Raw genomic sequence first — 13178 nt, 5'->3', positions numbered from 1 at the left:
CCTGCCCAAGACGGAGTTTCGCTTTTGTTGCCCAGGCTGGAGTGCAATGGTGCCATCTCGGCTCACTGCAGCCTCCGCCTCCCGGGTTCAAGCAATTCTCCTGCCTCAGCCTCCCAAGTAGCGGGGATTATAGGTGTGCACCACTACTCCCCGGTAATTTTTGTATTTTTAGTAGAGACAGGGTTTCACCATGTTGGTCAGGCTGGTCTCGAACTCCTGACCTTACATGATCTGCCCACCTCAGCCCCCCAAAGTGCTGGGATTACAGATGTGAGCTACCGTGCCCGGCCAGGGACCGTGGCTCTAATTCTAGTTCTGTCACTCATTAAATGACTCTGGCACTAATTCTTTTTACGTCACCTAACCTTTCTAGTCCTCGGGCTCCTTTTCTGTAAAATGAAGTCCAGCTCTGACCTTCTATGGCTCCCTGATTTGAAACTGGCCCTCTTATGACCACATGTCAGTCATGTGAATACAGTTTTAAAATAGTGATTCATGAATGGGAGAAGGATTGGAAGAACAAGGCCAAGCTTTGGGTTTAGAAGAATTGGACAAAGGAGGGAAAAATAATTTTCTAAGGCAGGTTTGAGAGGAGGGAGTCTCCAAAGTAAGGGTGTTCAGGCACTTGGGCTCTGTTCTCAGGCTTCCTTTGTTTCAGGACATCATTGTGAGGCTCCTGGACACAGGCATAAGGGAAGGTAATGCAATCTTCTTGCAGTCCTGAAGTTCACCGCATCCTAGCGTCCCTATGTCCCAGAGGTGAGAGCTAACATTCAGATAGGAGATAAGCCAGGATGTTGGCAAAAGAGGTTAGACTTCAGCCCCAGGCCAATTCACTCTCCTAGAGTCTGAGGACCTAAGAAATTTTTGTTGTTGTTGTTGTTTTTGAGACAGAGTCTCACTCCGTCGCCCAGGCTGGAGTGTAGTGGTGCAATCTCGGCTCACTGCAACCTCTGCCTCCTGGGTTCAAGTGATTCTCCTGCCTCAGCCTCATGAGTAGCTGGGATTACAGGTGTGCACCACCACAGCCAGTTACTTTTTGTATTTTTAGTAGAGATGGGGTTTCACTATGTTGGCGAGGCTGGTCTCAAACTCCTGACCTCAAGTGATCCACCTGCCTCAGCCTCTCAAAGTGCTGGGATTACAGGCGTGAGCCACCACACTCTGCTAGACCTAAGAAATTTAAGAGAGGTCTGTTACTTTCTTTTCTTTTCTTTTCTTTTCTTTTTTTTTTTTTTTTTTGAGATGGAGTCTAGCTCTGTCACCAGGCTAGAGTGCAGTGGCGCGATCTTGGCTCATTGCAACCTCTGCCTCTTGGGTTCAAGCGATTCTCCTGCCTCAGCCTCCCTAGTAGCCACCATGCCCAGCTAATTTTTGTATTTTTAGTAGAGACAGGGTTTCACCATGTTGTCCAGGATGGTCTCGATTTCTTGACCTTGTGATCCACCCGCCTCGGCCTCCCAAAGTGCTGGGATTACAGGCATGAGCCACTGCCTCCGGCCAGGTCTGTTACTTTCTACTTCAGTCTTCACGTAGCTTCTGTAAGCCTCAGATTCCAAACTGCGTCCCCACTCAGAAAAGCAGAGATGATTTTCTGGCTCTCAGGAAACACTTTGGGTCCCTTCGTCCAACCAGAGGTTTCTTCTGGTCTCCTTCAGGCACACACATTCAGCCTAAGCCAGCAAAATCTTTTCTTCCTGGAATTGTTTCCTGACAGACTTCTTCTCAACCTTCCCCTCTCACTCTGGATACCTATACATTACTACCCATTTAGAGAGGCTTCTCTAGGCGGGGCACAGTGGCTCAAGCCTGTAACAGCACTTGGAGAGGCCAAGGTGGGCGGATCACCTGAGATCAGGAGTTGGAGACCAGCCTGGCCAACACGGCAAAACTCTGTCTCTACTCAAAATACAAAAATTAGCCAGGCATGGTGGCTCACACCTGTAATCCCAGCTACTCAGGAGGCTGAGGCAGGAGAATTGCTTGAACCTTGGAGGCAGAGGTTGCAGTGAGCTGAGATGGTGCCATCGCACTCCAGCCTGGCGACAGAGCAAGACTCCGTCTCAAAAACAAAAAAAAAGAAAGTCTTCTCAAGGTCTTGTATTCAGGGAAGCTGTATCTTCAGTGACCCCCCCATTCTCCCTGAAGGCTAGATCACTACTAGGTGACTTTATTTTTTATTTTTTATTTTTTTTCAGACGGAGTCTCGCTCTGTCGCCCAGGCTGGAGTGCAGTGGCGCAATCTCGGCTCACTGCAAGCTCCGCCTCCCAGGTTCACGCTGTTCTCCTGCCTCAGCCTCTCCGAGTAGCTGGGACTACAGGCGCCCGCCACCACGCCTGGCTAATTTTTTTGTATTTTTAGTAGAGACGGGATTTCACGGTGGTCTCAATCTCCTGACCTCGTGATCCTCTTCGGCCTCCCAAAGTGCTGGGATTACAAGCGTGAGCCACCGCGCCTGGCCTACTAGGTGACTTTATAGAGTCTTACCACAAAAGAGACGTAGGGCACTAATAGGCTGTGTGACCTTAGGCAAGTCACATCACATTTCTGGACTTCTGCTTTTTCTTTTTTTTTTTTTTTTTTTGAAAAGGGGGTTTGCTTTTTTCCCCCAGGCTGGGGTGCAGTGGCGCGATCTCGGCTCACTGCAAGCTCCACCTCCCAGGTTCACGCCATTCTCCTGCCTCAGCCTCTCTGAGTAGCTGGGACTACAGGCGCCCGCCACCACGCCCGGCTAATTTTTTGTATTTTTAGTAGAGACGGGGTTTCACCCTGGTCTCGATCTCCTGACCTCGTGATTCGCCCGCCTCGGCCTCCCAAAGTGCTGGGATTACAAGCGTGAGCCACCGTGCCCGGCCGACTTCTGCTTTTTCATCTGTAAAATATAGGGAGTTGAACTAACTGCATGATGTTTTAATGGAACACTAACTGAATGATTGCTCTACAAATTTTTAAAGTTCTTTTAAGATGTGCACTACTGTCAAAATTTTAAACTTTTAAATTAAGGAACGTGGCTGGGTGAGGTGGCTCATGCCTGTAATCCCAGCACTTTGGGAGGTCGAGGTGGGCGGATCACCTGAGGTCAGGTGTTTGAGACCAGCCTGGCCAACATCGTGAAACCCCGTCTCTATTAAAAATACAAAAAATTAGCTGGGCATGGTGATGGGTGCCTGTAATCCCAGCTACTTGGGAGGCTGAGGCAGGACAGTCACTTGAACCCGGGAGGTAGAGGTTGTAGTGAGCCGAGATTGTGCCATTGCACTCCAGCCTGGGTAATAAGAGCAAAACTCCGTCTCAAAAAAAAAAAAAAAAAAGCACATAACATTTTTCAGGTAGAGATACCCTTTAAAAAAAAGAAACGCACAACATATTTCTATTCAAATGTAGGTTCTTTGCTTACAGAAAAGCATAGAGCTTTATGTTTTATGAGATTTGTCAGTTTCAGCATGACCTGGTCAAGAATTTTGTTTTTTTATTTTTGCTTTTTGAGACAGTCTTGCTCTGTCACCCAGGCTGGAGCTCAGTGGTGTAATCTCAGCTTACTGCAGCCTCAACCTCCTGGGCTCAAGTGAGCCTCCCACCTCAGCCTCCCAACTAGCTGGGACCACAGGTGTACACCACCACACTCAGCTAATTTAAAAAAATTCTTTGTAGAGATGGAGGTCTCACTATGTTGCTCACATTGGTCTCGAACTCCTGGGCCCAAGCAATCCTCCCTCTTCAACCTCTCAAAGTGCTGGGATTACAGCTTGAGCCACTGTGCCCAGCCAAGAATTGAGTATTTCTATAGGGGCATAGCTAGAATCAGTGTGGCCACATATAAAATTTTCTAGTCCTTTTCAAGGGAAGTTTGTTGTCAGCTACTAGGACAACTTAACCAGGTCCTATATTTCACAGCATATATCTTTTCTTCTTCTTCTTCTTTTTTTTCCTGCCTCAGCCTCCGTAGTGGGATACAGGTGCCCGCCACCACACCGGTAATTTTTTGTATATATATATATATATATATTTTTTTTAGGAGGCTGGAGTGCAATGGCATAATCTCGGCTCACTGCAACCTCTGCCTCCCAGGTTCACACGATTCTCCTGCCTCAGCCTCCTGAGTAGCTGGAATTACAGGCCCACACCACCACACCCGGCTAATTTTTTGTATTTTTAGTAGAGACAGGGTTTCACTATGTTGGCCAGGCTGGTCTTGAACTTCTGAACTCGTGATCCACCCGCCTTGGCCTCCCAAAGTGCTGGGATTACAGGCTTGAGCCACCGCGCCCAGCCTTTTGTATTTTTTTAGTAGAGACGGGGTTTCACTGTTTTAGCCAGGATGGTCTCAATCTCCTGACCTTGTGATCCACCTGCCTCGGCCTCCCAAAGTGCTGAGATTATAGGCGTGAGCCACCACACCCAGCCTTTTTCCTCTTTTTATTGAGACAGAGTCTCACTGTGTCACCCAGGCTGGAGTGCATGGCATGATCTTGGCTCACTGCCAACCTCTGCCACCCAGGTTCAAGCGATTCTCCTGCCTCAGCCTCCCAAGTAGCTGGGATTACAGGTGCCTGCCACCATGCCCAGCTAATTTTTTTGTATTTCTAGTAGAGACGGAGTTTTGCCATGTTGGCCAGGCAGGTCTCAAACTCCTGACCTCTGGTGATCCACCAGCCTCGGCCTCCCAAATTGCTGGGATTACAGGTGTGAGCCACCGCACCCGGCCAACAGCATATATCTTAAAAGAGGTACCCTTTTTTGGTAGGTAGAGAAAATTTGAAAATGTAGTTCTGAGACTTGTGTAACTTATTTGGTCCATTAAAACTGTGAGAATAACTGTAAAGGAAAAGTATAAAATATGCTTTACCATGTGAAGGTAGAAGAAGACAACTAAGTATTGTCGAAGAGAAAAAAGAAAGTCTGCCCGGGTGCAGTGGCTCACGCCTGTAATCCCAGCTCTTTGGGAGGCCGAGGTGGGCAGATCACGAGGTCAGTAGATCGAGACCATCCTGGCTAACACAGTGAAAACCCGTCTCTACTAAAAATACAAAAAATTAGCCTGGTGTGGTGGCACATGCCTGTAGTCCCAGCTACTCGGGAGGCTGAGGCAGGAGAATCGCTTGAACTGGGAGTTGCAGTTGCAGCTGAGATCACACCACTGCACTCCAGCCTGGGTGACAGAGCGACACTCCGTATCAAAAAAAAAAAAAAAAAAAAGAAAGAAAAAGAAAGTCTGCGCTAGCCCCTTAGGAGCTGGACAGTCTGTGTGGGAGCATAGATAGAGAGGACTCCCAGAATAGGGAAGCTGAAAGGATTCCACCTAGAAATGAGAAGGCTAGGGTGTGAAGAGATTCTAGTTTCTGAAAGGGAAATCCAGCAAGATGTTAGTTCCTAATAATGAGAGGGTGGGGAGTGAGCAAAATGTGGCACTAGTAGACTGTGGGTTATTGGGTAGGAAGGGGGTGCTTGGCGGAATCTTTGGTTTAGCCTTCTCTGAAGATAGCCGTGGGAAATAGCGGAGGCTCTGGGATCAGACATATCTTGGTTTAAATTCTGATCCTTCCGTGATTTGAGGCAGGTTTCTAAACCTATCTAAAGTGTCAGAGTCACTAAACTCAAAATTAGAAGCAAAAATCAGCTACAGACTAACTTCAAGATTCACCTAGAGCCCTTTGCTCTTCATTGCTCCTTTAGGTGATCTGGTGGAACAGTGGGTGATGGCGTCCCTGCTGCAAGACCGTGAGTGCCGGGGCCCCTGCAGGGGAAGAGGCCTTAGTGTGCAGCTCAGGGAAGGGAAGGAGGCTGGACCCTTGTTCCAGAGCTCTCCCTGGGCCTGCTACCCTCTCTGCTGGCTACCTAACCCCTGCTTTTCCTGACCTAGAGCTGACCACTGATCAGGACTTGCTGCTGATGCAGGAAGGCATGCCGATGCGCAAGGTGAGGTCCAAAAGCTGGAAGAAGCTAAGATACTTCAGACTTCAGAATGACGGCATGACAGTCTGGCATGCACGGCAGGCCAGGGGCAGTGCCAAGCCCAGCTGTGAGTGATCTGGATAGCGGGGGGTGGATACATGGGTGGATAGAGGCCTGAGGAGCCTGGCAGGGGAGGGACCAAAGTCCTATGATAGTGTGTGTTTGTGCTGTCCTAATTGTGGCTATATCTGAGCCTGTAAAAGGAGATCATAACAGTACTTGCCTCATAAGGCTGTTATGAGGATTAAATTAGTTATTGTATATAAAAGGCTTAGAAGAGTCCTGGAACATAGTAAGATGTAATAAATCATTGGTTGCATCTTGTTATTATAATAAGACCATGATCTTAGGCATCAGCCTGCCTGAATTAAAGCCCTGGCTCTGCCACTTTCTAACTGAGCAGCTGTGGAAAATCAAGTAGTTAAGCTATGGCTGGGCATGGTGGTTCAATGCCTGTAATCCCAGCAATTTGGGAGGTTGAGGCAGGAGAATTGCTTGAGACCAGAAGTTCAAGACCAGCCTGGACAACATAGGGAGATCCTGTCTCTATAAAAAACAAAAATAAAAAATTAGCTGGGTGTGGTGCTGTATGCCTGTGGTCTCAGCTATTTGGGAGGCTAAGATGGGAGGATCACTTGAGCCCAGGAGGTTGAGACTGCAGTGAGCTTTGATCACACCACTGCACTCTGCCTGGGTGAGTGAGACCCTGTCTCTAAAAAAATACATATATACATACATACATACCTACATCAAGCTTCAGTTTCCTCATCATAAAATAGGGATTAAACAGTACCTGCTTAGTAGGTTACAAGGACTCAATGAGTTAACATGTAAAATACTTAGCATGGGATGTAAAACCAGAATGCATTTAATAAATGTTAGCCATTATGATAAATATATATATATATATATAATATATATATATATTTTGAGACGGAGTCTCGCTCTGTTGCCCAGGCTGGAGTGCAGTGGCGTGATCTCAGCTCACTGCAGGCTCCGCCTCCTGGGTTCACGCCATTCTCTTGCCTCAGCCTTCTGAGTAGCTGGGACTATAGGCACCCGCCACCACGCCCGGCTAATTTTTTCACATTTTTAGTAGAGGCGGGGTTTCACCGTGTTAGCCAAGATGGTCTCGATCTCCTGACCCCGTGATCCGCCTGCCTCGGCCTCCCAAAGTGCTGGGATTACAGGCGTGAGCCACTGCACTCGGCCTATGATAAATTTTTTTTTTTTTGAGACAGAGTCTTGCTCTGTCGCCTAGGCTGGAGTGCAATGGCGCGATCTCGGCTCACTGCAAGCTCCGCCTCCTGAGTTCACGCCATTCTCCTGCCTCAGCCTCTCCGAGTAGCTGGGACTACAGGCGCCCGCCACCATGCCCGGCTAATTTTTTTGTATTTTTAGTAGAGACGGGGTTTCACCGTAGTCTCGATCTCCTGACCTCGTGATCCGCCCACCTCGGCCTCCCAAAGTGCTGGAATTACAAGCGTGAGCCACCGTGCCCGGCCGGATAAATATTTTTAAATACAAAAAATGCGGCTGGGTGTGGTGGATCATGCCTGTAATCCCAGCACTTTGGGAGGCTGAGGTGGGCAGATCACTTGAGGTCAGGAGTTTGAGACCAGCCTGGCCAACATGGTGAAACCCCACCTCTACTAAAAATACAAAAATTAGCCGGGCTTAGTGGCACGCACCTGTAGTCCCAGCTGCTCAGAAGGCTGAGGCAGGAGAATCGCTTGAACCCAGAAGGCGGAGGTTACAGTGAGCCGAGATTGTGCCATTGCACTCCAGCCTGGGTGACAAGAGCAAAACTCGGTCTCAAAAAACAAAATAAAACAAAAAAAAATCATAACCGTGTGCACTTACTGGCCAAACTCTTTATGATAACAAGGCATAATTTGATCACAGGACACATCTAGAGAGTCTGTTTTAGAGACAAATTGCTCACAATCCGTACTGCCCCCAGCTGAGGTAAGAGGGTGAAATAATTTCTCTGGTTCCCTCGTAGACATCTGGAAAGAGGAAGCCCTCAAACCTGGAATGGGGGCCAGGTGCGGTGGCTCACGCCTATAATCCCAGCACTTTGGGAGGCCTAGGCGGGTGGATCATGAGGTCAGGAGATCGAGACCATCTGGCTAACAGAGTGAAGCCCCATCTCTACTAAAAAAATACAGAAAATTAGTCGGGCGTGGTGATGGGCACCTGTAGTCCCAGCTACTCAGGTGGCTGAGGCAGGAGAATGGCGTGAACCCAGGAGGCGGAGCTTGCAGTGAGCCGAGATAGCGCCACTGCACTCCAGCCTGGGTGACAGAGCAAGACTCCATCTCAAAAAACAAACAAACGAAAAAACCTGGAATTAGAGAACTGGACTTGGGGATATAATGCTTTAGTATAACTGCTTCTGCCTTTTTTTTTTTTTTTTTGAGACGAGAGTCTTGCTCTGTCCCCCAGGCTGGAGTTCAGTGGCACGATCTCGGCTCACTGCAACCTCCGCCTCCCGGGTTCACACCATTCTCCTGCCTCAGGCTCCCAAATAGCTGGGACTACAGGCGCCCGCCAACACGCCCGGCTAATTTTTTGTATTTTTAGTAGAGACGGGGTTTCACCATGTAAGCCAGGATGGTCTCGATCTCCTGACCTCGTGATCCGCCTGCCTCAGCCTCCCAAAGTGCTGGGATTACAGGCTTGAGCCACCGCGCCCAGCCTGCTTCTGCCTTTCTTTTTTTTTGAGACGGAGTCTTGCTCTGTCGCCCAGGCTGGAGTGCAGTGGCGCAGTCTCGGCTCACTGCAAGCTCCACCTCCCAGATTCACGCCATTCTCCTGCCTCAGCTTCTCTGAGTAGCTGGGACTACAGGTGCCCGCCACCACGCCCGGCTAATTTTTTGTATTTTTAGTAGAGACGGGGTTTCACTGTGGTCTCGATCTCCTGACCTCGTGATCCACCTGCCTCGGCCTCCCAAAGTGCTGGGATTACAAGCATGAGCCACCGCGCCCGGCGCGCTTCTATCTTTCAAATGTATTTCCATTTGTCATCCCCACCAGTCCTCCAGTGATCACCATTGGGGCTGCCTATGGAAGGGGACTATCCATTATATCAGATGAGGACACTGAGGAGTTAAGTCATTTTGGTTTGTGTCATACTGCCAGCTTGTGGCTGGAAGCCATGTCTTGCCACTTCCAGCACAGGCCCTTTGCCATGCTGCCTTTGAAAACATCAGTGATTCATGTGGGCTCCTGAATCCCTGGGGTCTGCATCTCTCTGTACTAATGCTTTTTGGGATTCAGCCTGCAGAGGCTGGGGTTCTTTTCTATGGTGTCATGGAGAAGGGAGTGCTGGCCTTTCACTCTTAGCCCCTGCTGTTTGTTGGACTCCCTTCCTTAATGCCTCCACCTGCTTCTTCTCTGGCAGTCTCAATCTCTGATGTGGAGACAATACGTAATGGCCATGATTCCGAGTTGCTGCGTAGCCTGGCAGAGGAGCTCCCCCTGGAGCAGGGCTTCACCGTTGTCTTCCATGGCCGCCGCTCTAACCTGGACCTGGTGGCCAACAGTGTTGAGGAGGCCCAGATATGGATGCGAGGGCTCCAGCTGTTGGTGGATCTTGTCACCAGCATGGACCATCAGGAGCGCCTGGACCAGTATCAGCAGGATGGAGTCAGGGTGGGGGTGAGGGATCACTCTATCCCTGAAGGAGCCAGATGCAACAGGTTTAGGAAAGGTGAGAAGGAGTGCAGGGCTAGGGAGGCCCAAGGGTCCAGATGGTATGGGCAGGGACAGCTCAGGCCAATGTGAGACTGAGAATACTGAGAGAGGAATGGATGCCAGGGATGACATAGCCAGACATGAATCAGGACCCCCAGGATTGGAGGAAGAGTCAGTGAGAGGCAGAGGAGCAAACAAGATGCTGCTCCTAAGAGCTGCACAGAAGATCCCAGTGGCATTAACCAGCATATAGGTGGGAAGCAACCTCTTAGAAGGCTCAGTGATATAGACTCACTCCAAGTTTCCTGGATTGTTTACCATTTCATTCATTTATTCATTCATTCACGATCTATTAAGCAGAATGTATCAGGCACTATGCCAGACTATAGGGGTACACACACATATATATATTTTTTTGATATGGAGTCTTGCTCTGTCACCCAGGCTGGAGTGCAGTGGCACAATCTCAGCTCACTGCAACCTCTGCCTTCCAGGTTCCAGCGATTCTCCTACCTCAGCCTCCTGAGTAGCTGGGACTACAGGCGCATGCCACCACGCCAGCTAATTTTTGTATTTTTTTTGTAGAGATGGGGTTTCACCATCTTGGCTAGGCTGGTCTCAAACTCTGGACCTCGTGATCCACCCACCTCAGCCTCCCAAAGTGCTGGGATTACAGGCATGAGCCACCACGCCCGGCCAGGGGTACAAAGATTAATGAGACTCACATATTGCTTCAGTTAGTGAAGAGGATGGAACGGTGTAAATAATTTTTTGTTTGGCCTGTAATCCCAGCACTTTCAGAGGCCGAGGCAGGGAGATCACTTGAGGCAGGCAGATCACTATGTTGCCTAAAGGCAACATAGGGAAGACTGCGTCTCTACAAAAAATTAAGAAGTTAACTGGAAGACTACACTTTCAGGGATAATTTCTATAGTTCATTACTAGAGAAGTTTCTCTGAATGTGTAGAGCACCATAAAATAAATTTTATTTTTTATTTGAGACAGGGTCTCACTCTGTCACCCAAGCTGGAGTGCAGTGGCACGATCTTGGCTAACTGCAGCCATGACAGCCTGGGCTCAAGCAATCCTCCCACCTCAGCTTCCCGAGCAGCTGGGATTACAGGCATGTGCCACCGCACCTGGCTAATTTTTTGTTTTGTTTTGTAGAGACGGGATTTTGCCACATTGCTCAGGCTAGTCTCTAACTCCTGGGCTCAAGTGATCCGTCCTCCTCGGCCTCCCAAAGTGCTGGGATTACAGGTGTGAGCCACTGCACCTGGCTCATAAAATAAACTTTAAAATAAATTAGCCTGGTGTGGCCGGGTGCAGTAGCTCACACCTGTAATTAATCCCAGCACTTTGAGAAGCTGAGGCTGGTGGATCACCTGAGGCCAGGAGTTTGACACCAGCCTGGCCAACATGGTGAAACCCCACCTCTACAAAAAATACAAAAAAAACAAAAAAATTAGCTGGGCATGGCGACACGTGTCTGCAATCCCAGCTACTCGGGAGGCTGAGGCACGAGAATCACTTGAACTGGAAAAGGTTGCAGGGAGCTGAGATGGTGCCACTGCACTCTAGCGTGGTCGACAGAGTGAGACTCTGTCTCTAAAAAAATTTTTTCTCTTTAATTATAAAAGAATTTTTATTTATTTATAATACATAAATAAATAAATAAAGTAGCCAAGTGTGGTGGTGCACACCTGTAGTCCCAGCTACTTGAGAGGTTGAGGTGGGAGGATCACTTTGGTCTGGGAGGTTGAGGCTGTAGTGAGCCATGATTGCACCACTTCACTTCAGCCTGGGCAACAGAGCAAGACTCTGTCTAAAACAAACATACAAACGAACAAATAAAAAACAGCTGGGTGTGGTGGTGGGCGCCTGTAATCTCAGCTACTCAGGAGGCTGAGGCAGGAGAATCTCTTGGACCCAGGAGATGGCAGTTGCAGTGAGCCAAGATTTCCCTAGTGCGCTCCAGCCTGGGTGACGGAGCAAGACTCTGTCTTAAAAAAAAAAAAAAAAAGCTAAAGGAATATGGACTTGTTTTGTTTTGAGACATAATCTCACTGCATCACCCAGGCTGGAATGTAGTGGTGCAATCTCGGCTCCATGCAACCTCTGCCTCCTTGATTCAAGCGATTCTCATGTCTCAGCCTCCCTAGTAGCTGAAATGACAGGTGTGTGCCACCACACCCAGATAATTTTTTTGTATTTTTAGTAGGGATGGGATTTCACCATGTTGGCCAGGCTGGTCTCGAAACTCCTGACCTCATGTGATCCACCCACCTTGGCCTTCCAAAGTGTTGGGTTTATAGGCATGAGCCATCGTGTCTGTCCAGAATATAGATTTCTTTCTGCAGGCAACAGGGAGGTCCCTGCAGGTGCCTGGGCCATACAGTGACAAGATAGATTGGTGCTCTAGAGAGATTATTCTAGAAGCTGTGTGGAGAATGGATTGGCACCAGGGAGAGAGAGTGGCAAGAAAGAGAGGGGAGAGATGTCAGTGGACGAAGGTGCACACACAACTGCACACACAGATACATTAGTGCTTTTGCCTTGACTCATACCTGGATGGCTGAGTGACTGGTTTCAACGTGGAGACAAAAATCAGGATGGTAAGATGAGTTTCCAAGAAGTTCAGCGGTTATTGCACCTAATGAATGTGGAAATGGACCAAGAATATGCCTTCAGTCTTTTTCAGGTGAGTCTGTGGGTAAGGATTTCCAGCAGCCAACCAGGCCAGAAGTCCTCCGACCCCAGTCCACAACATTCAATTGTTAAATCTCTGCTATGTGCCCTAAGTGCTAGGCTCGATGCTCTAGGCTCAATGGGAAGTATAGGGGGTGATTCTTGCCTTTCAGTCTTGTTGAAAAGTCATAATTCGGCCAGGCGCGGTGGCTCATGCCTGTAATCCCAGCACTCTGGGAGGCCGAGGCAGGCGGATCACAAAGTCAGGAGATCGAATCCATCCTGGTTAACACAGTGAAACCCCCGTCTCTACTAAAAATACAAAAAATTAGCCGGACGTGGTTGCGGGCGCCTGTAGTCCCAGCTACTAGGGAGGCTGAGGCAGGAAAATGGTGTGAACCCGGGAGGCAGAGCTTGCAGTGAGCCGAGATCATGCCACTGCACTCCAGCCTGGGCGACAGAGCGAGACTCCATCTCAAAAAAAGAAAAAGAAAAAGAAAAAGAAAAGTCATAATTCTATGAAAGGTAAATAACAATGGTAAATATGTTATTATGTTGGACCTCAACGACCTCTCTGTCCATGGCCAGAATTTCACAGGTGCCTAGAACAATGGAAAACCCCAGCTGGAATGTGAGTAAATAGGAGGAGGGATCTTCTGACCTTTTAGGGGCCTTTGGGAGATTTAATTCTTCCTAGTTGAAAATTTTCTCTAGTAGCAAATGGTATGGCTAAAATTTTGCTTCTTACTTACTGAAGTGATTTATTCTATCAACATTAAATGTTAGGAGTTCTGTGGGAGTTTTATGGAAGCATGTTTGGATCTGTCTGTCTGTAAAA

The 13178-nt window shown here is 48.5% G+C and overlaps 1 protein-coding gene and 1 pseudogene across 3 annotated transcripts in view; both read left to right on the top strand.

The window, feature by feature from the left end:
- Window positions 1–13178, top strand: part of PLCD4 (phospholipase C delta 4) — a 29594-nt gene that overhangs the window by 1501 nt on the left and 14915 nt on the right. For 2 of the 3 annotated variants that reach the window (XM_058438219.1, XM_058438218.1), the window contains exon 1: window positions 12230–12353. In XM_058438219.1, coding sequence (XP_058294202.1) covers window positions 12273–12353 — 81 coding nt within the window. In that variant the 5' untranslated portion in view covers window positions 12230–12272. Of the gene's footprint in view, window positions 1–658; window positions 760–5674; window positions 5720–5861; window positions 6021–9359; window positions 9589–12223; window positions 12354–13178 lie in introns of those variants that run through there. The other variant, XM_058438220.1, reaches the window with a different exon arrangement.
- Window positions 10556–10642, top strand: LOC116809746 (small nucleolar RNA U3; annotated as a pseudogene).

The sequence above is a fragment of the Hylobates moloch genome, unplaced genomic scaffold (assembly GCF_009828535.3).
Source record: "Hylobates moloch isolate HMO894 unplaced genomic scaffold, HMol_V3 SCAFFOLD_1, whole genome shotgun sequence".
Classification (NCBI taxonomy): domain Eukaryota; kingdom Metazoa; phylum Chordata; class Mammalia; order Primates; family Hylobatidae; genus Hylobates; species Hylobates moloch.
Note: the sequence above shows the minus strand (reverse complement) of the source record. Positions and strands in the feature narration are given on the sequence as shown.